This window comes from Catharus ustulatus, chromosome 4 (assembly GCF_009819885.2).
Source record: "Catharus ustulatus isolate bCatUst1 chromosome 4, bCatUst1.pri.v2, whole genome shotgun sequence".
Lineage (NCBI taxonomy): Eukaryota > Metazoa > Chordata > Aves > Passeriformes > Turdidae > Catharus > Catharus ustulatus.
In genome coordinates this window covers 23,500,531-23,526,478 of record NC_046224.1, presented here as the reverse complement: position 1 = coordinate 23,526,478, position 25,948 = coordinate 23,500,531, and the positions used below count along the sequence as shown (strand labels likewise).

At 40.5% G+C, this 25,948-nt stretch overlaps 1 protein-coding gene across 6 annotated transcripts in view; it reads left to right on the top strand.

The window, feature by feature from the left end:
- The window catches only part of TNRC6B (trinucleotide repeat containing adaptor 6B), a 128,550-nt gene that overhangs the window by 79,940 nt on the left and 22,662 nt on the right, over nt 1–25,948 (top strand). For all 6 annotated transcript variants that reach the window (XM_033058365.2, XM_033058363.1, XM_033058364.2 and 3 more), the window contains 8 exons: nt 4,859–4,946; nt 8,740–8,761; nt 10,214–10,558; nt 14,169–16,496; nt 17,811–17,969; nt 20,066–20,244; nt 22,658–22,732; nt 24,079–24,124. In XM_033058365.2, coding sequence (XP_032914256.1) covers nt 4,859–4,946; nt 8,740–8,761; nt 10,214–10,558; nt 14,169–16,496; nt 17,811–17,969; nt 20,066–20,244; nt 22,658–22,732; nt 24,079–24,124 — 3,242 coding nt within the window. The remainder of the gene's footprint in view (nt 1–4,858; nt 4,947–8,739; nt 8,762–10,213; nt 10,559–14,168; nt 16,497–17,810; nt 17,970–20,065; nt 20,245–22,657; nt 22,733–24,078; nt 24,125–25,948) is intronic.

Genomic DNA, 25,948 nt, shown 5'->3' with positions numbered 1-25,948 from the left:
GTATGCCTTTTCTTCATTGCTTATGACCCCTAGTTCCAACCAGCTCATGCTTTTTAATGCATTATGGTGAGTTGAATTTGCTTCCTATACATTCAACTAAATTCCAGAAAAGGTCCAAGCAAGCGAAGGTCAAGGACAGAGCTTGGTGAAGAGGAAAAAAGGTGGAAGAAAATGAAAACCACTTGCCAGTGGCAGTAGCAAGGTGATAATGAAATAGCATTGTTGAAGACATTTTACTTTCATGTAAGGGATTTTGTCCCTGTGTGGATTGAGGGGAGTTTCTGTCTTGGAAGCTGCACCTGGGCTTTAGCTTGTTATAGAGGTATTTTGCAACACGTCTAAGACACCAGTATGTGATGCCTAATTCTTCTGGCATCCAGGCTGTATAATTTATCACAATACCAAGAAAACTTTCAGCAGTGTTGAGAAACCAGGTGCTTCTAGTTAGAGTTCACTTGAAATTCTTTTTACTTCAAATCTTGACCAATGTTGGATACCTTATTGTTGGATAAATTTCTGGTTTAATCAAGTTTTGAGTCTGTCTGTTTCCAAAAGACTTGAAATACATTTGTGGTCTGACATTTTGTCACTAGAGGCTTATCTGTAAGAAAGAGTTATTAATAGGTTAAGTTTTGCTTCTGTGTGACAATGGTCTGTGCATGCATGCAAATCATTCTCTGCATATGATGTAGGCCTTTAGCTCTGGCTAGTTGTGGCTGAAGGCTTGAGAGAAGATTTAGCAGTTGTTTGGGTGACATGGTGGCTATATAGATATAAAAGTGCTTCTGGTCCTGCAAGTGTGGTTTCAGAATCCCAGTGTTCTGAAACAAGATGCACAAGTTGGCTCACAATTTGGAAGCAGGTTTGTAAATTGCCCTGTGCTTATCACAACACAGAACAGGGTGCACCTATAGAAGTTTACTGCCGCTCCTGTGTCATAGTGTAGCTAACTCAAGTTGACTGTACTGAAATGGGGTAAAGTGTGAGGTCAGGAGGAGGGAGGACTCACAGTACTGGTATCTGGCGTACATCTTCACCTGTGAGAAACTTCCAAACCCTCATGCTGTTGTCCTGTGGTGTTGTGAAAGTACCTGGGAGTTGTGTGCTCTGAAGTGCCACTCTAGGAATTTTCATTTCATTTCTTACATTTCACTTACTTTTTTTGGTGCAGTTTTAGTTTGAGGGTGACCTCAGAGGTTTATGGGGTTTGTGTAGACTAATACTGTATGATGCTTTATCTCTGCCTATCCAAGTGTGGTGGCAGCAGATAGTGTGCAATACATTGCATGTCGTCTTGTCTCAGTTCAGTTCATGATATCAAGAGCTTTGAAGACAACTTCTGTCGTCTACTGGGGCATTAAGCCCATAATGTTCTCAGAATAACTCTTTAAAATAGAATTTTCTGGAAGGATGAGTAATAGAATTTTACAGGAAATTACCACTTTGTAAAACAGGTAAATTTTTTTGAGGGAGAACACATTTCTTGAATGTCTGTTTTATTTTCCTGAAATGGATGTTTTAATAATATGGATGTCACAACTGTTTTCTCTTATGTCTCTAGTTTAAACTAGTGTAAAAAAACTTACTTTCTCTAAAATGATTGCTTTTGACTTAGCCAGAAGAGGTTCTTTTAAGAACTTAGATGAGGTGTAACGCATCATAGCTACTGGGTTTATTTGGTTTTGGGCTTTTTTAGAATGAAGATAACATTTTGGATTACAACTTAGTTTCTCATCATTTGTAAGCTTTTAATATGGCGTACTTCAAATAATTGGAATTAAAATCTGTAATGTCCTTTTTAAATACTTTTCAGTAATGTTGATTCTAAGATTTTGTGGGAGATATTAAAGTGCAACAAGGTCATATTTTTAGATCAGCACATGCTTTCTTGAAAAAAAAATAGATTAAAAAGCTGGCTGCTGATTGCTATTTAGCAGACTTCCTCTTCAGGGTTGTGGTGTGTCTGTGTTCCCATTACAGTGTGCTCGTAACAAAACCCGGAACCACACCCCATTGTATTACTCTAAATTCACTCTGTATTGTATTGTATTACTCTAAATGGAGTTGATGGGTTTTCTCCCCCTGTTGATCTCCTCAGTGTGAGCAGCTGTTTGCTGGAAAGCACATGATGGACCCCTGAGTTTTCAACAGGCCAAGAACTCTCTTTTGGCTAATGAGAAGTTAATAGGCAGCATTATCTCTGGAGTAAATCAAGGCGGTGATTGAAAGCTTTGTTGATGTTGAGTTTTTCAGAACATTTGACACTGCAAGTTCAACTTGTATTCAACAAGCATCTTGCATCCACCTGAAGAGGAAAATCATTGATCATAAAACAAGCATTATGAAATGCATCCAAGGGTAGAATTGGGATGATGGCACTTGTGATACCCCAAATAACAATAAAAATTTACCCTTCTAGTTCAGTGAACTTCCACCGTGGCTGTACATTATTAGTGTGTCTGTAGCATCTATTCTTGCTCTGTCATTTGCAAAGTATAACTCTGTACTTCTGACATCTTTGTGAGGTTTCACTTAGTACTTTGTCGAGCTCTGTGGTCTTGTCATGTGAGGTACCCAAGTGTTCAGATAGGTCCCTTCCACCTTAGTAGAGCTTACATGAATTGAAGCATAAATAAACTTCTGGTAAATGAAGTAAATCAAGTGTCATTTGCTACTGTGTTTAGTTGTTGAGGATGCACCCAATGAAATATTAAATTTCTACTGAAAGAGAGGTTGTCATGCAAAACAAAAGGGCTTCTCTGCAGCCTTAGTCCACATAGATCAAAAAACAAGGCAACAGCAATAACAATCTCCATGTCCTAAATTTACCAGAAAGGCAGACCATAACTAGATGATTACTTTCAGGCTATGGATCTTTTGTCCTTGAATCCTTTTAGTACTGTATGTCACTGTAAGCCATAGCTTCAGCTGTGATTGTGAACATGATTCTTTTCTTTCTTTTCTATTCCCTTCTTGTCTGCTCACAAAAGTGAGGAAAGTGCTTTTAAGTAGAAAGCTGCCTGTATGCCAAGCAGTTACTAGAAGGCATTTTGTCTTTTGATCCTACCATGTTTCAGCAGCTCTTTTGAGACAGCTCCTTTTAAACTTTTTTTTAAACATTTGCCTGCTGCAAGAAAGTTTTTTGGAAATGGCATAGTTGTAACTTGCCCTACAGCCCAAAAGCTATACATAGCTTGACAAGACAAAAGTAGTAAACATAATTTGAAGTCATAGCAACTTTGAATGATGAGTGTGTCACAGGAGAGCTTTTTCATCTTGCTTGCAATCTACGGCTCAGAGAAAATGAAAAATTCTGTCTCAGTACTATGACAGACAATGCCAAGTACGCTAAGTTCCCCAGTGCTTCACTGAAAAAAAAAATGTAGTAATTGCACTTCATGGCAGTCTCAGGATGTTGTTACTAAAGAGTCATCTTGCCCTTATCCATTTTATCCATCCACCAAGAAGGGGAGCCCAATTTCAGGAAACCAGGAGGTCATGTATTACTTCATGTATTACTCTCTATGGGAGTTTTGTCATTTAGAGAGTTTCTGGAAGTCTTCAATCAGGAAGCTCCTAATACATAGCATCTCAAAATACTTTTGTAGGAATCAGTTGTGTAAATGTCTCTTTGCACTCTGCCTTCAGAGTATTTAGTGAAAATGAAAAGGATATTTCTTTCACCTTCACTATATAGATGAAATTCAAGGAAGGGTCTGTACACTGTAACAGCAAAGCCAACTCAACTCTTCAGCTTTTTAAAACTCTGGTCAAAAAAATCCTTTGATTTAGGCATAAATACAAGAAATAGTTCACTACTGTTATAAACTCCAGTTCTGTTTGTAATGCTGTTCTGTTTTTTTATAAAATTTTCTTCTGAAAGATTATGGATTATACTTGTTAGTTGGTTCCCATTTGTAGAGTCTGTGATCCTACTTCTCATCTGTCAAATCAGCTTTTTACATTAATGATCTTTGTCCTAATCTTTCATTATAAAAAGAATTTACTCCAAGTAAGCTGAAAACTTGGCCTTAAATTTATTTTTAAGGAGGTGAAGAGAACTGGTTAACAAAAATGGTATTCACCATAGAAACAACTCAACCAATAGTATATATGCAGTAAATTCACTTTTCCATAATACTTTCATATTTGATACAGAACATAGCAACAAGATGATGGCTTGACAACAATAGCAGCTGCATGTAATTTTTTTTCCTTTTTTTGAAAATTTTTCTTGTGGGAAAAAATAGATTCCCTGGAAAGTAATTTATATTAGAAGTTTCATCACAAAAATTCTGTGGGTGGATACAATAGCCTAGAAATTAAATTAGAGATTTGTATAATAAATGATAGGTTTTATTTGATGTGACACTTCTAGTCTCTTACAAGTGACATAGCTACAGGCAATAGAATACTCTCTTCCCCTTGTGAAGATAAATGTTGTATCAGACCAAACTATCTTATATTAAATTACAACTTCCCTTTTTTTTTAACCATGTAAAAAGATTCGTGAGACTCTTAGTTAAATAATAGCATGACCCAATTATAAGAGTACTTTGGCCAAATGTCTTAGATATTTTCTACTATCAGGCATATGATTGATTTATGTAGGGAAGTGCCATATAAGACCTGATCTGAATAAAGGAATTTTCCTTTATGCAGCATGTGGCATGATTGTGGCCATACTGAGCTGGAAGGTGCTTTCTTATCAATTCGACAGAAACCCTTAGATAGAAATGAAGTATGATAAGAGGAATCTGATAGCTTACTGTCTTTCTTGCAGGGAAGAGTTTTGTAGGATGTGTGGCTCTTATACAACTTGATCGTTCTCAGACCATTGTTTTTCGTGTTTTGGCAGAGAGAAGGAGCAAGAAAGGGAAGAACAGTTAATGGAAGACAAGAAAAGGAAGAAAGAGGATAAGAAAAAGAAGGACTCTGCTCAGAAGGTGGGTTTTGATATTTGAATTATTTTATCCAGCTGCAACATAAATAGTATTGGTGGTAATAAGATGTTAAATTGTTTGTATTTGAACTTAAAAAATTGATTGCTTAGAGTGGTGCTTCTTTAAAGACACTTGCATAATTTTCCTGGAACAGAAGTGTTTTACTTGGATGTTTCCTGTCCTTAGAGTGCTGTGTAAAATAAAAGAGATTTTTTTTGACAGAAAGTATTTTAAGTTCCTTAATATGACTTCTTTGGATCTCTCTCTACACAACTACTGCTTGTTTGAGGTGTTTGTGGATTAAAATATGATAAGCTTCTGCAATTCTTGCAGTAAAGTTGAGTAAATATTTATTAGAGCAGGAAGATCCTTTTCTCTTTTTTCAATCCTTAAGGAAGTTTATATTAAATATTTACTACTGAAGATTCAGTTTGTTTTTTTGCTAAGTATTACTCACATTTTAGGTTTTCTGTAGCTAGTAGCACTTTTGCTGATGTCTACCAGTTCAAGTCTGAGTTGTGGAAAATTTGTAAGTTACCAAAATTGGTTCTACTCAGAAAACACGTTTGAAACTTAGTGTATTAGAAGGTCTGTATTTTGCAAAAAAATTTGACTGGTTGTTCTCTGGGAATTAACTTGACATGTAAGCTTGAGCCTTAAAGGCGTTACCCATGCTTTTTACCAGTAAAATCCTTTCTGGGCTTCCCAGTGTGAGATAGGTGCAACCACCCTGGAGCAAGTTCAGCAAAATGCCTTTAAGATGATTAATGGACTGAAGGATCTGACAAATGAGGATAGAAAGCATTGTGACTGTTCTTGGAGGAGAGGAAACTTGGGAGATTTCATCAATGTATATTAGTGCTTTGTGGAAGGGAGTAAAAAGATGGAGGCATACTCTTCTCCACGGTGCCCAGTAGCAAAGCATAAGACATTATGTACATATTGAAACTCTATCTAATCATAAAAAGCCTCCTTTTTTGTGCATGTATGTGGTTGGGCAGCCACTGAAACAGGTTTCCCAGAGGGGTTGTGGTGCCTCTATCGTTAGATGCTCAAAACTGAGTTTCACATGGTCGTTTGCAATGCAGTTTTGATGATTGTTCCAAATTGAGGAGCCTCTTGGGACCAGGTGGAGGACATGGGTAAGAACTGTGGATTAGATTTCCAGACGCTATCCCTTCCACCATCAATGACTATGTGAAATTGAGAGCAAAAGACTCTTTTCTCTTTCAGTAGTCTGTTTTTCAGTTGCTTCAGTAACAGATCAGGTGATGAAAGATCTCAGTGTTTACTCTTATGTTCTGTGGTTTTCTGCTGACAACAGACAGCACCAACTTCAGTTGAATTTTGGCTTATTCAAGGTCTTTTTTAAATTGGCTTTTTCACCAATTTGAGTCTATCAGTTTAAATTGAGTGCTGATAAATGTGTATCAGTTGTCTTCATCCAGCTGATACATCCCCAAATAACAGTGCAAAAGAGCAGTTGCCACAGATAAGGTCTCTCCAGTGTCTTTTTGCCTTGGTGTTGGTGCCGTTTAATGTTCAAGTAGAAAAAATGTATGTAGAAACCAGAAACAGCAGACCCTTATGAATAAAGAATAGAGACTTGAGGACTATTTGCTGATATTCAGTGATAAAAGGGAAACTTGAAAAGGCTGTACTGATCATCTTGATAACAGTGCTGTGTTTACTGAAGAATTGGTGTTTTGAATACAAAAGAGATTTGCCAGCTTTCTTGTGTGGTCTCTCACCTACTAAGTTGCTCAGTACATATTCTGCCACCCTCTCGGAAGGGTAAAGACTAAGTAATTTAATCTTCTAGAGGCCAAACTTCACAGTAATAGTTGGAGATGGCTAAGAATAGCAAAGCAGGCAACCAAATGGACAAAACGTCAATGTGCATGTTCATTGTTGGTGACTCTGGAGGTGTTCACCAAATAAGCAGCAAAGATTTCATGGTACCATTTTCATACTAAGTTTTGTTTAACATGAAACAATTGTTCTGTCTGGATCATTCGAAACTTAAAAAATTAAATTTAAAAAAAAATTACTTAAATCACTTAGAGAGGTTATGCAAGCAAGTTCATAGCTTAAATATACCTGTGGTTGGTGTCCCAGGGATTGCTTGGTAGCTCGTCAGTAGGCTGAGATTTATTCCACCTTCCCATTCACTGTAGCTGCTCCCACTCTGCCCATGCTCATAGGTTGCCCAGAGAGACATGACAGCTCTGAGTAAATCTGAAACATTGTCACATTTATTTCAGCTTTTGAATTTTAGATGAAAACAATCACAAAACCAGATCATTTTGACTAGGAGAGAGAGTCATTATAGGCAGAAGGTTTTTTGGTTGTTTTTTCCGTCTAAAGTAATTTGTGTTTATTTGTGTAGACTTTTTCAAGGATTCAGTAAAATGTTTTTTATCCAAGTAGACAAATTACTAATTTACTAAATGTGTCTACTGTTGACCACAGTAAACCTATCAGCATTACCAGATTGTAATAATTAATATTTTTCCCCTTTTCCTTTAGTAGTCAAGCATCAGGGTCAATTAAGTGTGTAAAAGAATTTTTAACTGTTACAGAAGAAAATGTAATTGATGCTTAAGGGATTTTTCATAAGTGAAGTTGAAAATTGATGTCTGGCTTGGTACAGACGTGGTTTTATACAGATACATTTTTGTCCTTGAGGCTTTAGGGTGGTATGTGTCTGTGAGGCTGCAATGCATAAGATTTTGTATTTTAGTGAATGTTCCACTTTGCATATTACAGTTTTCATCTTTCCAAGGTAAATGATACCATAACAATTTAGTGCAGTTTGTTTTTTTATTCTTTACCATACAAAGGAGTTCTGACTTGGTTAGTTTCAACAATAAACTGCTTTTTACTTGTGCTTTCATTATTCTATAGTGTTGCTGTGTGCTTTCCAGAAATATGGACTAGTTCAGCAATTTCATTTAAGTATAGGTGTCATAGAACCTGACACATGATGATCTTTACAGTTTTTTCATTATTCTGTAGTGGAACTCATGATGGACAGGTTAAAAAAATGCTACAATACACGTGATTCCAGAGAATATACCAGTGATGTGTTTGTTGGTACTGTAGTTTGAAATCTGCTATGCTGAAACAATGTAGGATACAGCAAAACCCATATTGAGTATGTTGGCCAGTGTGAATGCTCTTTTCAGTCATTGACTTCTTGTTGCATTCAGTAGCTTTACTTTTTAGATGTTGCTGGTACTTTTTGTAAGCGTGGAAATGAATCCAGTAAGGTTCAGAATTACTTCTCATTGGAAGAGATGTTCTGGGAAAGGTGAAATGGGAAGATGGCAGAGAGACAGACTGCTGTGGTTACTTCAGGCCCCAACAGTCTACTGTAAGGATACTCTCACAGAAGGAAGGCTGTGTTACACTTTAACTGAAATACTTGACCTCCAAAATCTGAGAGAACTGTAATGCTACAGCACATGTTTATTTGTGCTTTGGAAGCCCATGTTTGGGATGAGGAGGAGGATTGAGTACTTAAAATCACGAGTATGATTGTTTCTGCCAAGGACTTCTGCGTCAGGCACTCATTACAGAGTTGTAATGCTTTCAAAAACCTTGTGTATGTATATATGTGTATATCTAACTAAAAATACTATTTAGACTTGTAGTCCATCAGTTGGTTGTTTTCATTCAACAAAAAAATCTGTTATTGTGCTAATATATTAAAATTGTGATTTAGCACAACATGTTCAATATTTGTTTTGTACTACTTAAAACTCTTATTTACATTCTTGTTCTTAATTTGCAGGTCACAGATCAAAAAACCAAAGGTAAGAATCTTTGATTCTAAGGAGTACTTTTATTGAGTTGAACCAAGATTCAGATCTTTATCAAAACTGTTAGAAAAGGAAGGGAACTTATGAGTAAAGATGACATATTGAATATGAGTATTCTGAAGAAATAAGTTGAGGTGATTAAAATGGAGAAGCTACAACTGTTCTGCAGATGTGTTGTCAGCATCAAAATACTTGCAGAAAGAATGAGGATTGTAGATGAGATAGGTTAGCTGAAATGCTCAGGTCTCTGTTTTACAACCGTTTTAAACAAAAAGCTGAGACTGAAACCACTTTCATAAAGGGAATGAAAACAGCAAAAACCTGCTTACTTATCGTGTAGTACCAAAATGAATGAAAATTACTTGGGTTTGGAAACTTAAATTCAAGTCCAATAGAGAAGCCAGACTGATGAGTGAGCATCTTGAAGGTTGAACTAAATAACTTGGCTGTTGTAAAAATACATTTTATCTCCTTTGTGTATCAGTTTCTGATAAATTTTGTGGGGAAATTGCCATTAGTAAAAGAAAAGGACTAAAGTAGTAACTTGATATTTATGGCTAACACCAACTTTTTGGAGTTTGGACAATGAAGCCTATCTAGAGAAGCCAGAAAACCCATGTAAAAATAAAATGTGGACAATTAATGCTTTCATGTTGCCCAAGAAAGACCCACTTGTGTTCATCTCTTACATTTGTAAGAATAAATGTTTTACTGATTATGATTAGTTTGTCTGGAGTCTCTTACGCAGGTTTTGGGATGGTGTTAGCTCCTCAAGGATTTGTGGTTTTCTTCTCCAGTATATAATAGGAGCAGATTGTCTTTGGTTATAGGGGCACCTGGTGACCAGCAGGAAAACCTTAAGTGAACCAAACACAATTGCTCTTTGTAAGACTGTCTTTTGAGTGAGAGTCAGCTATTACTGTCTTGCTTAAAAGCAGCACAGAGAACTTGGATTTGTTAACTCCAAATCCAAAAGGAGACAGGTTCTTTCTCATCTTTTTGTTTGTTTAGGAAGCAGCTGTGTAGCTTAATACACAGGTGAAAACTTGGGTTCTGATTTCAGATTTCCTGTTGTATGATGATGCGTAACAATTCAAAAACCAGTTGAAGATCAGGAAGGTGGAGCCAGTTACATTTGCTCATATTTTAAAATTACTCGCTGTCTGGGGTATATTTTTTGCCAACTTTACATTTGCAAGAAATGTTTGATTTTGAGCAAAATTGGTGAGCATAGTTTCATCCTAGACTACAGAGTTGCACATGGAAGCAAGAGGTCTGCTGCTACTGCTTATTCCTGCTTCCTTAAATTGTTTTTGGTTGTTGAGAAGGTGGGAGCTGCACAGTATTTCAGAGCTTAAAAACAAAACAAAGAGTCACATTGAGTTCTTGTAGCTAACACAGGTTCAAGTGGAAAAACTTCTGATTTTCATCCTTCCTGTTTTTCAGTGCCCGAAGTGACGAAACCAAGTTTAAGCCAACCAGTGGCTGCCAGCCCAATTGGCAACTCTCCATCGCCACCAGTCAATGGTGGCAACAATGCCAAAAGGGTGGCAGTGCCGAACGGACAACCGCCAAGCGCCGCCCGCTACATGCCTCGGGAGGTGCCGCCGCGATTCCGTTGCCAGCAGGACCACAAAGTGTTACTGAAACGTGGGCAGCCTCCTCCGCCATCCTGCATGCTCCTTGGGGGTGGAGCAGGGCCTCCCTCCCCGGCAGCACCAGGAGCAAACCCAAACAACGCACAACCAGTGACAGGAGCACTGCTGCAGAGCGACAGTGGGACTGCAACAGGCAAGTGATGATAATAAATGATGCTAAATGAATGCACTGGTGCATGGCAGAAAAGGAATGGCTGAAATTGTACATGAGCCTGTCATTGTATAACAAAACTCAGGTTGCTTTTGGGGAACTTCTACCCTTTCAGTGTACTGAAGGCTTCTGTTGGCAGCAGTGGATATAATTTTTACTACTAGATGGACCAAGAGGTTTTTTTTTTTTCAAGTATGTTTTGTGTAGTTTTAATTAGTTGCTGAAATGCTCTGCAGTGAGGTAAACACAAGGCGTAAATAAACAGTATTTTATGGTTGTCACTGAGTAGTTCTTAATGGCTCTTCAGGTTTCTTTAACATGAATTTCCTGTCTTGTCACATTTTTGTCTCATCTCATAAAACAGACATGTAGATGCCAGGTCTGCAAAGGGCAGGTGTCTGTCACGTCTTGTCTGGATGAAACAGAAAGATGACCAATTGCTCCTTACTCCTGTTTTTGGTAGTAATGTTATTTTTTGTACATAGATAAGCTTTTTGTACAAGTGATGGCTGCTCTGTTTTTACTTTTCCATTAATTTTGGTGAGCTGTATGAACTGTAATATTTCTTCTTTAATTATAATAGTAGAACAAACAAAATTACACTCAAAATAGCTGCCTTCTAAAGAAAGGCTTAGGTGACCTGGAAAGTGAAGGACAGCTTTAATTCTAACAATAAGGATGTTTAAAAAAGAAGTTTTAAGTAATTGAAAGTCAAAATGAAGAAAATAACATTAACAGTAGGTCTGAGTTTTCTTTGAAAATCATACCAGATCAATAGGATGATGTTTTTTAACCATCGTGGAAATCAAACTTTTTTTAGTTCTCTGTGGTTTGGAATTAAAAACAGAGGTGACTTGTACAGAACCAAGTGAGCTAGGTGGGAAGGCTGTCCTTAACAAATAAGATTCTAGGAAAATGAACAATTCCATTGTTTTGTGGTTTCACTGCCTGAATTCATTTGTAGCAAATCCCTGTTTGACAGAGTATTTATCTTGTCTTTCATAATTGCTGTTTAATAAAGGACAAAATGAACGTTAAAGTACAGTGGCAAAATTTTAACTTACCAGTTTCTTAGAGATAATTTATTTTGATAAAACACCTGAAACAAAACATGCCCTGAAGTCTATGGCTCCTATATAAAGTCCTAGCACTGGTATGCTTTCACAGTTATTGTAGTAGACTGGCTAAGGAAAATTTGTGGTAGTGAAGCATTCTAAAAGTTTTCAAAGCTTCCCATGAGTAACATTTTTTTTGCTGTTGGGTGTACTATATGAGGACCATTTTGAAGTATTTTGAGGGGCTCCTTAAGTTGTATGTAATTATTTGACATTTAATATTTGTTTTTCTGAAGTTGAAATTTGGTATTACAAATTCTCATCTTTTGCACTTCATTGAATGGTGCATTAAACAAGTAAGTGGTTATATGGCTGTATTAGCCAGTGGCTAGTGTCATTATCCTGATCTGAGTCAGGAGTGCCAGGAAAGATAGGGGCCCTTGAGGTCTGCCTCACCCCGTCCATTTTCCTGCACTATAATAAGTTAACTGGGCTGGGGGTCTGACTTGTATTAAAATGAAATCAGGTTGGTTTTTAAAGCTGATACCAGTCTGTGGATGACTTCTACACATTCACCTAACTGAACATCAGTGAGAACATACATGCTGGCATGTGAGAATAGGTGTGCCAGAGTGGGAATGAGCAGGTGAGCAAGGGAGAGACTGGGGCTTCTTAGATGCTCTGTCAAAGTGCTTGTGCAAGTGCACTGTTGCTATCTGCCTTGTACATCGTTCATCCCACGTCAGATCTGGCTGTTGACAAACTGAGCTTCAGTTTTGGCCCAGTTTGGTCGAGAATGTATGCACTGATACTGTGGTTAAATTCATGCCACGTGAAAGAACACAAAAGCAGGTTTCCAATAGGGGAGGATCGTGCAGCATACCTACTTGCTTGCATTCCGATATTCACCAATTGTAATAGGTGGTGTTGGTGAGGATTTAATTCTGAAAGTCAACACATACAGTAATTTCACACCTATAAGGCGCACCCTTTTGACTAAAATTTTGGCCCGAAGCCGGAAGTGTGCCTTACAGTCCGGTGCACCTTATATAATGTACAAAGTTGCGACATTTGCCGACCCGGAAGTGAGAGCCGCAAGGGAGGGCGGCCATGGGCAGCCCCAGGTGCCAAGAGCAGCGCTGGCAGGGAGGCGAGGGGCAGCAGCAGCGCTGGCAGAGAGGTGGGGGGCAGCCCCAAGCGCTGGGAGCAGCACGGGCAGGGAGGCGTCACTACTTCGTTACTTTGTTGCGCGCGGCACGGATCCTCGCTGCAAAAAAAAAAGTGCGCTTTATAGTCCGGTGCGCCTTATGGTCGTGAAATTACTGTAATCCTTCTTCACATGGACCTTTTTCTACCAGGGTTGAAATCCTTCTGGCAAAACTAGTGCCCTGAAAGATGACACCAAGTATACTGTTGTCTCATACCAATGCAGGGGACTGAGATAACAGGTGTTCTGTGCAATTCTTCCAATGCCTGTGATAATTCAGGACACGCAAGACAGTTTTGGACAAAAAGGTTTGACATGTATTGGCAAAAATCTTTCAATAGTTATGATTATTGCTGTCGTCAAATACAACAAGGGAAGACTGGTTTCAGAAAACAATCCATTGAATTGTGTCTTAGCATGCTGTATGTGAGCAAACACCCCAGTCTTAATGCTTTTAGAATGTCTTCACAGAAATTAAATGTTCCGTCAAAGTCACTGATTTGAAGATCTTGCTAAGTTCAGAGCTGCCTATGCATCGTTCATTGGCTGAACCATTTCTAAGTTTACAATCTTGCAACCTTGCAGCCTTTTGAGCTTGTCTTTGTCTGTCCTCCTTAAGCTCTTCCTGTGATCTCTCTAATCAGAAAGTTTTTTAATTGGAAGGGGAAAAAAAGGGTTACTCTGTGCTAAAAAGATAGATAAAAATATCAGTGGAGTCATACTTCCTTGCTATTGTTCACATTGCATTTGAGGTTAAAGCAACAGAAGGAACAGAACGTACTTGGGAGCTGCTTGATCTTTTGGATCTTGGTGGGTGGGATTTAGTGGTTGAAGACAAACTACTGTTCATCAATATTCAAAGCTTACAAGGGAGTTCTAACCTTGCTGTAAAGTCTGACTCCTCATTGGTAGCCTCAGTGAAGGAGGATCCAGAAGGCATTCATTGGATGTTCATTGTCTAAGCTAATGAAGTGAAAGCCTCAGACAGACACTGAAAGCTGATCTTATCTTCTATTGAAAGTGTTAGCAAGCAGAAATGGTGATCTTTACTTTGGAATTTATAATACAGGAATTGAGGCTGTGAGAGCAGTTAACCACCCAGTTTTTTAAGCTGTTTGCCCTAATTTTGTGGAAGCTGTCCTATGAGCCAGTACTGTAACAGTAGTAACAGTATATATTCATTTATGAATACTTTTGCAACTGTTAGTACGGAGTTTATGCTCTGCAAAAAAAGTGGGTAAATGATGTTCAAAATGTGATGTTCTATGTTTGTAAATAATACAGTTTACTAATGACCTTTTTGGGTGTTTGGGGTTTTTTTTTCTTTTAGATTCAGCAATTGGAGGTGCTGCTGCTTCAAATTATGCAAATTCCACTTGGGGTCCTGGAGCCTCCTCCAACAGCGGCACCAACGCCAACCCAACTCACATCTGGGACAAGGTGATTGTAGACGGGTCTGACATGGAAGAGTGGCCTTGTATTGCCAGCAAAGATGCTGAGTCTTCTTCCGAAAACACCACCGATAACAACAGTGCCTCGAACCCTGGCTTGGAGAAGAACGCTCTGCCAGGAAGCACCACTAGTAACAAAGGAAAAGGAAGCCAGTGCCAGTCTGGAAGCGCTGGAAACGAATGTAATCTTGGGGCCTGGAAATCTGATCCCAAGGCTAAATCTGTTCAATCTTCCAACCCTGCTGCCGAGAGTAACAATGGACTAGGTAATTGGAGGAACTTGAGTGGACAAGACAGAATCAGTCCCGGTTCTGGCTTCAGCAACTTTAATCCAAATAGCAACCCATCTGCTTGGCCAGCACTGGTTCAAGAGGGCAATTCTAGGAAAGGAACTCTGGAATCTGATAGTGGTAGCTCCAATGCACAGATTAGCACAGTAGGTCAGACCTCTAGGGAACAGCAGTCAAAGATGGAAAATGCGGGTGTTAACTTTGTCTCTGGCAGAGAACAGGCTCAAATTCATAACACTGATGGACCAAAAAATGGAAACACTAACTCCTTGAACTTAAGTTCACCAAACCCTATGGAGAATAAGGGAATGCCCTTTGAAATGGGCTTGGGGAACCCTTCCAGGAGCACTGACACCCCTTCTCAAAGCACTGGAGAAAGAAAGACTGGGAGTGTTGGATCTTGGGGTACAGCTAGGGGGTCTTCTGGAACTGACACAGTCTCTGGGCAGAGCAATTCTGGAAACCATGGGAACAATGGAAAGGATAGAGAGGACTCCTGGAAAGGAGCTTCTGTTCAAAAACCTAATGGGTCAAGAAGTGATTCTTGGGATAACAATAACCGGTCTACGGGTGGTGGGTCTTGGAACTTTGGCCCTCAGCATGCAAATGAAAGTAAATGGGGTGAAGGGAACAAATTAACATCTGGGGTCTCTCAGGGAGAATGGAAACAGCTGTCTGGGTCTGATGAACTGAAGATTGGAGAGTGGAGTGGTCCAAACCAACCAAATTCTAGCACTGGAGCATGGGACAATCAAAAAGGCCACCCTCTTCCTGAAAACCAAGGCAATTCCCAGGCTCCCTGTTGGGGAAGATCTTCCAGCTCTGCGGGAAGTGAGGTTGGAGGTCAAAGCACTGGAAGCAACCACAAAGCAGGAAGTAGTGACAGTCACAATTCTGGACGCCGATCATACAGGCCTACACATCCTGATTGCCAGGCAGTCCTGCAGACTTTGCTGAGCAGGACTGACTTGGACCCCCGAGTGCTTTCAAATACTGGCTGGGGCCAGACTCAAATTAAGCAAGATACCGTGTGGGATATTGAAGAGATGCCACGGCCCGAGGGGAAGTCTGATAAAGGAACTGAGGGGTGGGAGAGCTCTGCCACACAGACAAAGAACTCAGGGGGCTGGGGCGATGTACCCAGCCAAAGCAATCAAAACAAGTCTGGATGGGGTGAGCTCTCAACCCCAACGGAGTGGAAGGACCCCAAAAATACTGGAGGATGGAATGACTATAAGAACTCCAATTCTTCTAATTGGGGAGGAGGAAGGCAAGAAGAAAAATCATCTTCCTCTTGGAATGACAGCTCTAGTAAGGATCAGGGGTGGGGTGGACGGCAAACAAATCAAGGATGGTCTTCTGGAAAGAACGGTTGGGGAGAGGAAGTTGACCAAACGAAAAACAGTAACTGGGAAAGTGCAGGAAACAAGCCAGTGTCTGGTTGGGGTGAAGGTGGGCAAAATGAGATTGGAACTTGGGGTAATGGTGCAAATACAAGCTCTGCTTCAAAGGGTGGATGGGACGATTGTAAAAGAACTTCAACATGGAACGAGACGGGTCGACAGCCCAACTCCTGGAACAAGCAGCAGCAACAGCACCAGCAGCAACAGCAGGAGTCTTCTGGTTCCTGGGGTCCACCGCCCCAAACTCCAAGTAATGGGCGGCCTCCAAACCCAAACTGGAACAATGGACCACAGCCAGCTGCCCCCAAAGAGGAGGAGCCTAGTGGCTGGGAGGAACCTTCTCCACAGTCAATCAGTCGAAAAATGGATATTGATGATGGCACTTCAGCATGGGGAGATCCTAGCAGTTATAACTACAAGAATGTGAATCTGTGGGACAAGAACTCACAAGGAGGACAGGCCCCAAGGGAGCAGAGCCTGCCTACTCCAATGACTAGCAAATCACAAGCATCAGGTACTAATCTCATTTCTTTCTTCAGCAAACTCCTATATGGGACTTGTAACCTTAATGGATGGGAGAGACACTTGTAGCTGCCAATTCCTGGTAGTTGTATTCTATAAAGAAAACCAAATACTTACTTGAATATTTGGTTCTGTATTTAAAGTGTCTTTAAAATTTGAATCTATCAGTCCTCTGCTTGTTGTGCTTCAGTAACTGTGATCTGAACACTGGTCACCTTGCCAGGAAAAGAAAATGTTTGTTAGCTGACAAATCTGCATATTCAATTTGAGCACTGAATAACAGGTTGAATTACAGAATCAAAAACCTTTAAGACTGAGTCCAACCATAAACTTAATAAGCCAAACACTGCTTAGTCCATGACTAAACTGTGTTCCTCTGTGCAAAATCTGCAGCTCTTTTAAATACCTCCAGGGATGGTGACTCAACCACTTCCCTGGGCAACCTGTTCCAGTGCTGGGCAATCCTTTTGGTGAAAAGTTTTTCCTAATATCCATTTGAAACCTGCCCTGGTGCAACTTGAGGCCGTTTCCTCTTGTCCTATTTCTTGTTACATGGGAAAAGAGACTGCCACCAGTGTGGCTACAGCCTGCTTTCACATAGTTGTGAAGTCTCCCATAAGTAACTCCCTCTCCCAGTAAGGTCTCCCCTAAGATTCCCTTTCTTTGAACTAAATAGCATTTTTAATATTTGATTATTAGAGAATTGGCAGGAAATCTTTACTTGTTTTTAGTCAAAAACCTTATGCTCTGAAACACTCATTTAACACTTGAAATTGAGTATGTCTCTGACAGTTTTTTAGTCAAGTTTGGTTTTGCTGTATGATAAAGAATACTTGGAAAAATACTTTCTTCTTTGGAATAAGGACAAGAACAAGTTTCATAGCCTAGAAATGTATTAAGAAATTATTATGTAATCTTTTCCTCTGACTCAAAGACACCTTAAAGAGTGCTATCTTGGTTTAATGTGTACTGCAAATATGACCTTTATTCAATATATAAAACCCCTACGTTAGATGCTTGTAATTAGTCACAAAAGTTCACAGATAGGAGGACAGTATTAGATGTGGGGTTCATGTTTAACCTGGGAGAAGAATATTACTCATCACAGCATTCTCTTCCTTTTCATCCCTGGAGGTCAGTGCCCTCTCTAAGTTTGTTGTGAATGATTGTCAATTCTGTTGCACCCATGCTACTGAGAACCAGAACAAGACGAACAAAGCAGTAGATTAATGACATGGGGCTGCACTGCAGTAAACAATTCGTTGTCTAAATGGTCTGTAATGAAACCTCTTTCTCCTTTGTGCAGTCTGGAGCAAAAGCACTCCACCTGCTCCAGACAATGGTACGTCTGCCTGGGGTGAGCCAAATGAAACCAGTCCCGGGTGGGGTGAAGTAGATGATACAGGAGCATCGACTACAGGCTGGGGGAATGCACCTTCCAACGCCCCGAATGCCATGAAATCTAGTGAGTATAGGCCAGATACCAGCTTCTTTGCAATTGCCTTGGAGATTTTTTTGTGTTTGGCCTTTTGACATAGGTCACCTGTGCAGGAATTGTTATCTGAGGCCTAAAAGCAGTGTTCAATGTTTTTATAGGATTTTGATGGATGAGTATGAAATGTTAGTTAATGACTGAAACTTTGTCTTTTAAGGTAGCAAAAAATTTCCTAACTAAGCAATTAAATGACCAACTCTGATTCTGGAAGTGCTGAAACATAGTAAGGACATAACTTCTGAAATTGATCCATTGAAGATTCTGTTGAGTGATTAATGCTTAATACTGTCTTTCAAGACTATGTGTGGTCACTTGCTTACCGTACTGGTCCCTATGTGTGCCATAATCAAAGAACTGCAACCTACTCATGCTGTTGTGTTTGTGAGCAAAATCTAGGGTCAGGATACAGACTGACTGTGATCAGAAAAGGAAACAAATCAGTTTGGAGCCAAAGAAGGAAGCATAGATCAGTACCCACCTGTTTAAAAAATAGATTTACGTACTTCTGCCAGCATTGCATAAAAATATTCTGGCAGAAATAGGAAAAAATGTAGTTTTCTGCTTACTCAACAAATGCAAAAAACTAAGCAAGTGTCATACAGACAAGTCATCTTTATATCACTGTCCAGATTCATGTTCAAGAGTCCTGGGGAGCTGTCAGTGCAGAAGAATAATCTCTGGTCATGTAGTATCATGGTATCTATTTAAGCACTGTCACCAGAAATAAATTAAAGCTACAGGAAGTACCCAGTATAACATTTCCAGATTGTGTTCTTAACTCTGCAGTAATAATACTTTAATGTAGCCTTTTCTGTGTAAGCAGCATGATTAAAAGACCAAGAGGTAGGTTTTTTGTAGTTGGACCAGTATGTTTCATAAGCAGCCCTCAGTTTTAATACCCAATTGAACAGACTTTAAAAAGGCATTCCAGCTGAAGGGTTTATTTAATCTGAGGGTTTATTTATGATGCATTTTAAGGTATCTCTTGAAACACCATAAACTGCTGCTGTACTTATTTTCATTATGGTTAGGGTAGAGATACCCATGGTAGACTAACTGCAATTCCTGACTTTTTTTATATTCAGACTTTCTGCTGTGTATGTTAATGTCTTTATTCCCAATTTCCTCACTCAAACCTCAGACAACTTAAAAAAATGTTACTACAAAGGAGATAATGATGGTGGTGGAAATCTTTCTTGAAATAGATATATACTAAATAAATTCAGGAATAAATGTGCAGAATGAAGAGTTAGAGCAGGAAGAATAGTTGGATAATGGACAGGATGAGGACTTGGGCTCCTCGTAGTTTGTCAGTAAAGATTAGAATTCCGAGTTGCCTGACAATGCTAGAGAGTAACAGCAAGAAAAGAAACCAACAGGGAAAAGTCTCAACTGGGTTGTAGCTTTCTGATGTACTTAAAGTGTGCTAGTAACACTCTTTAGCAATATTGTTAGGAATAGAATTTTTAGTAGAGGATGGGTTTTTTTTGGTTGGCTTTGGTTTTGGTTTTGTTTTGTATTAAACTGCTTTCGATGTTGTTTGTAACAGATGACAATGTCAGGTCCTTGCCTTCAGATTCTACTTAGTTTTTATTCCTAAAAGTTATTTGTTTCTGTAATTTTGTGGAAGAGTGTAGGACAAGGGAAGTATTAAGGTTTTGAAGTGAGAGAGGAAATAATTGTTAAAGCACCTGAACCAGAGTCTTCAGCACCCCTGGTTTTTGAGTGTGCTTTGAAGGCTTTAATTTACACTCGGAAATAATGAGTTGCCTTTTAAATGCAGCTCTATCTGTATAAGAGATCCCTATTGCTATCATATCTTTAAAAGTTTGACATTTCTTTAAAATAGTTGCAAAACATGACATGTGAACATGCCACCAAATCTCTGGGGTTTTGGGATTTGTGCGCAAGTTTTTACAGCTGTTGGAGTGAAGACACTTTTTTATTTTTTTTATTTTTTGTTCCTTTGGGATTCTGATGATCTCAGCTAATGGTGCAGTGTCACATCACCAGCTGCATGGTATTGTAGACTGCTTTTGAACTTTTTTTTTTTCCTTTTTCTAAAGGTTCTAAATCTATGCAAGATGGCTGGGGAGAGAGTGATGGGCCAGTGACAGGAACACGTCATTCCAGCTGGGAAGAGGAGGAGGAGGGAGGAGTCTGGAACACAGCAGGCTCTCAGGGAAGCAGTTCCTCCCACAACTCAACAAGCTGGGGACAAGGAGGAAAGAAAACACAAATGAAGGTAGAATGCTTGAATGATTCATTACTACTGTGTGGTCTGAATACAGTCTGACTGATCTGTTAGAACATCATGTAGTTATTTTTTAAGAAGGTTTTGCAGAGTTACAGAAAGGTGCCTCTTAAACTAGTGTAAAAAAATGGGATGTTTTTGGATTTGCTTTAATATATTACACCTGTTATGACTAATAAATCTTCCAGTAGGTGTCAAATTCTTTTGGTTTGTAAGCTGCACAGCCATTACTAAATGAAAATAAATATCCCAAGGCTGTTTCTCTTCTCTTGCTGACGCATCTTCCTGTTAGGCTGCTGCTGTTGTTCTTGCATAGCCTGATGAAGTTTGGATTCCACAGTACCTTTGGCGCATGAACTTCTTACTTCTAACATCTGTTGGATTTATGTCTGACTTATGTTTGTTGTTGTTGACATTTGGCCTCAAACAGGAGCAGGAGCTTGGCTGTGGTCCTGAGTAAATTTCTTTCTAAGGGTTGCTTGCATTGAAGTTTTTTAGTACAGTAACACTTGTTACTGTATTAATATTAGAAGGGCTATACTGTGTCTGCTTCTCATGAAGTAGGTAGAGCAGACTCAAAAGGCAGGGCAGAGCAGTTTCCTAAGACGCGGAAATACTATTGTGGTATGGTAGAGAGTTGTACAATTCCTGTTTTGCAGAAATTACAGTAAATTCACGAATACAAGCCGCACTGAGTATAAGCCGCATCTCTGGGTGTTGGCAAACATTTCGGTTTTTGTCCATAGATAAGCCGCACACGAATATAAGCCGCTCTGTCGTTCGCAGCAAGGACCTGCGTGCAATTAGTAACAGAACCGCGGGAGGGCGGGGTTTACTGGCTGAGCTAAGGCTGTGCAGGCTCGGCCCGCTAGGGGCCGCTGACAGGGCCAGATGGCCCAGCCCGGCGCTGCCGCTCGGGGCCGGCCGGCGCTGCCACTGGGCTCGGTCACCCCGGGTCGGCGCTGCCCTGCGGTGGCAGGCAGGGACGGAGCTTCCCCTGCTCCTACGGCAGCGGCGGCGGGCGGGGACGGAGCTTTCCCGCGCCCGTGGCGCCGGCGGCGGGCAGGGACGGCGTTTCCCCGCTCCTGCCGCGGCGGCGGCGGGCGGGGACAAAGCACCCCGTCGGCTCCCCGAGCCGCGGCAATGGCTGCGCGGGGCTCCCGTCGGCTCCCCGGGCCACAGCAATGGCTGCGCGGGGCTCCCGTCGGCTCCCCGAGGCGCAGCAATGGCGGCGCGCGCTTCCCCCCCCTCCCCGGGCCGCAGCAATGGCGGCGCCGGCTTCCCCCCCCCCTCCCCGGGCCGCAGCAATGGCGGCGCTGGCTTCCCCCCCCCCCTCCCCGGGCCGCAGCAATGGCGGCGCCGGCTTCCCCCTCTCCTCCCCGGGCCGCGGTAGGGGCGGCCCGGGTCCCCCCCTCTCCTCCCCGGGCCGCGGTAGGGGCGGCCCGGGTCCCCCCTCTCCTCCCCGGGCCGCGGTAGGGGCGGCCCGGGTCCCCCCTCTCCTCCCCGGGCCGCGGTAGGGGCGGCCCGGGTCCCCCCTCTCCTCCCCGGGCCGCGGCAATGGCGGCGCCGGGCCCCCCCCCCCCCCGTCTCTCCCCTGGGCTGTGGCAGAGGAGGAAAGAGAGCTCTCCCGCCTCTCTCCCCGCCCCCCGTGCTGCCTACAGGCAGTCAGGCTCCACCCGCAGTGCAACAGAGTAGCGATTTGTAACAATCGCAAAATGCCGACTTTGCAGCTGCTCAGCTCAGCACTCTGGCAGGCACTTCTGAGGTTGTATTAGCCGCACCTGATTATTAGCCGCATTTCCGGTTTAGGAGCAAAATCTTAGTCAAATTGGTGCGGCTTGTATTCGTGAAATTACTGTATTCTCAGGGACTTTTTTCTCGCTTAAAGCTTTTTTATTTTAACCACCAAACAGCTGAAATTTTTTTTCACTGTTGAATCGTGTTAGTATTGGTTTTGGTGATCTGTAAATTACACTAAGGCTAAAGAGAGATCCTGGTCAGCACAGTGTCTGTGCAAGAGACCCTGTGCTAAAGGAAGGAAAGGCAAGCAAGAAATCTTCCTCTGAATGCACTGGAATAAAGAATGTCTTAAACTGTAACAGAGGAAAAAATGAACAATGTCCACAAAGCTTTCCAGATTGCAGAATGAAACTGGAGGTGGAATAAACATTCTACATGACAATGTTCAAGCAGTTTGGAATACATAACTGTGAGCAATTGTACAAGATACAATGTTTGGTAAATGTTTCCAAATAGGTAAATACTTAAGGTAATTTTTTCAGGAGATTAATCTCTCTGATTACCAGAGTTTTCATTTTAAACTGCACATCTCAAGGATAATGGAGAATTTAAGCAATCACAAAATTACTTAGAAGATACTTTTGTCTCTTTTTTTTTTTTTCAGTGCGCATTAAAAGGAGGAAATAGCGATTCATGGATGAACCCTTTATCCAAACAGTTTTCAAATATGGGCTTGCTAGTAAGTAATTTTTCTTAAAAAGAAAATCCAACTTTGTGAAAAAAGTTGTGAGCTTTAAATAAGTCAAAATATCAACTGTTTCACAGTTATTTATCTGCATCTGCTGTGCTGGGATGTTGATTATAAAGCCTGTAGTAGCTGGCTCAGAAGGGCTTCTCAAAAAAATCTAATCTACTTTGTAATACTAATAAAAGTAATACTACTTTTCCCAAATCTACATAGATTCCTAAAGTTACTTAAAGATAGCTCCTGCTCTGAGGTTGCAGTTTCCTTGCAAGTAATAGATTTGGGAGGAGGGATATGTGTTTTCTTGTTTTGTTTGGTTGGTTTTGGGGCGAGGGAATTGTTGGTTTGGGGTGTGGGGTGTTTTTTGTTTCTTTGGGTTTGGGTTTTTTTAAATTTTATTTTCATAACATACTGTTTAGAGCACTCAAGATAGAGACTCCTGCCTGTAGTCTCAGATATCTGTGATAAGTCCAAGGTATTCATTCTGAATCTCAACCACCTATCAGAAAAGGAGATTTACAGCTCTGTGTCTGTCTTGGCTGAATTTACATTTGAAGTACAGCAGGGTTTTTTGGGGGAAAAAAAGGGTTCATTATGAATCCATAAGTAAAGATTGTTTGATAAAATGAATAAATAAATATCACATCACTGAGAAAGAAAACAGAGCTGTAGAGAAGTATTCTTAAAATAATTATATATAATTTTTGGGAGGCCTTCTGAGAATTTGTAAGATAATTTGCAGAATATTGTGCCAGTTGTCATCCTGTGAAGCGAAATACTATGTAATGCTGGCCAGCAGAAGATAACAATACAAAGTTTGTGTGAGAAATCCAGGGTTGCCTGGGCTGTCAGCTGACACTGACCTGCTTAGGGTTAGTTTGCAATGTCTTTTGGCTTCCAAACTCTAATTCAGTTTGCTAGGCAGTAGATGCTTCTGAAAGCTGTGGAAACACCTGTCCCAGACTGCCAACTGAGGAATCCTGTGGCAGCACATTTCAAGATTCGATTGCATGACTCATCATGAGGATGAGCTGTTATTTTGGCCACTGTTTTCAGTGTTTTGTCACTTGACCACTGGAACATGAGGCCAGAGGTTCATTTATGGAGTGGCTCTGTGACCATCTTTCTCCGTTGGTGCATTTGTGTGCTTGGTTTCATATGGCTAAACTTACCACACGCAGCATTAGGGGGTTGAGGCAAGGTATGTCCAGGGTGATGTCAGAAACCCTTGTGTTCAGTTTTCATTATCATGAGAATGTTCTTCCTGCGTTCCACCTTTCTGAAATATGTCTCGGGATTGAATAGAAGTCAAAACTGAATTGTGTTTCTTTCCCCCCCAGAGTCAAACTGATGACATTCCAGGCAGTAAGATGGACTTGTCTGTAGGTGCGTATATTTTAATTTTAATTTCAATGCATTTGAAATGTGACATCATGTGTAGCATTTTTATGAGGATGATATGCTGTACTCTGGAAGGGCTTGATCCTTGGTTTTAGCACTCCTCATAATGGTAGAGTAAGAAGCATCCTCTGTCTTGTCTGTAAGTTTTGTGTGCAAGATTGGGATGTATACCTGTACAGAGCAGAGTTAACTTGGGACAGAGACATCTTTTTAAGACTGTTGTAGTCTTTTAAGTTTGTATTCATGGTTACTGTTTCAAGAAAGTGAAAGCCTTTTTCATTTGGTGGAAGAGTACTGATTTCCCTCCTGCCGGTAGGACATCCCATTTACTACAGCTTCCTGGAGGTGATGTGAGGGGGGGAAAAAAATTCTGTCATTGATTTCTTCAATTCCATGCCTCAGGCTCTTACAAATTATTTTCAGTAGAAGCAGATTTTATGTTCTGGATAGCTTCACTACAATTGCTGCTACACAGCTTAAGCATCATGGGCTGTGTGGTACCAAAGATAATGCTGTGGTAGTCAAGACTTATTGCATCTAATACCAGCTCTGGATTTGGTATTCTAGTGCAGTCCAGGCAGATGCAGTGTCTCTCAGCTTAGAATCCATTGCATTCTTAAATTTCTATTGCACTTCATAGACGATTCAGTAGTTAATTTTTCCCAAAATATCTGTCTTCCTCTGAAGTAGCTAAGGATCTCAGTAAGAGATGATAAAAATGTTTATTTATATAGTACAGTACAGTTTTGTGCAAGGTAACAATTTTTTGATCTCTCCAGTTTGGCCTCATAGATCCTCTCTAGAATTCAGGCTCTGATTTTATTATGTTTCTCTAAAGAATGTCTAGGTGGAGATCAGTCATCTTCATGGGAGTTCAGTTCTCACCTGGCTTCAGATGCTGCTCGTAATGAACAGATCTGAGCATGTACAAAAGAAGAGGATGGTAGCCATAATTATGCTGATTATAGCTCTCCGAGTTCTTTGTAGGATCTTTTGGAACTTTCAAGGACCTTAAGGCTATCAGAGCTTCTGAGTAGGTGACTGCTGCTCAGAATGTCCTGTGAAAGGGTGCAGAAAGGCTGCATCTTTTATCTTGCACTTCTTTAAGTTTAATATGCCCATTAGTGGTGATCTTAGGTAGAGCCTTTTATTATGGCTTGTATTCTGTTTCAAAGACTGAGAATGTAGCAGATCTTTGTAGACTTTTCTCTTACTTCTGTATTTAGCAGTTTTGAACTTGTTGCTTGTGACATCTGTTTGTGGAAAGCTATAACCTGTTTTGCCCAGCCCAGGTCGACTTTTAAACTTTAAAAGCTGGACTTACTTATGAGGTAGGCTTCAACTGTTTTTCAACATACCATGTTATTCTGACAGATAACTGCCAGCATGATGTTTTCCTAGTTTATGGATAAATGTGTGCTTGGAGACCACATATGTCCAAAAACTTTGGCTTTGGTGTACTTGGAGCACCTTGGCTCTGATCATCATGCACTGTCAGTAATTCTTACTGCATTGGTCTCAGTCTTCTTGTTTGAAGAGTGTGTTCCCTTTGTTTCAAGTGCTAGAGTAATACTTTTATTTACTGACAGACAAAAGAGATGAATCGATAACATGTCAGAGGCAGATGTACTTCTTCTCTTCTTCTATTAAATCTCTTTAATGGATAGCTTGTCTACTTTGAAAATAGGATATAACTTTCCCATTGAAATATCTCCTATTCTGTAAGTTCTGAGATACAAAGTTTGCTGCAGTCAAGTAGCTTGTCAGAACCACTTAATATTTTGTATTTTCATTTTCCCTGTTTGACAG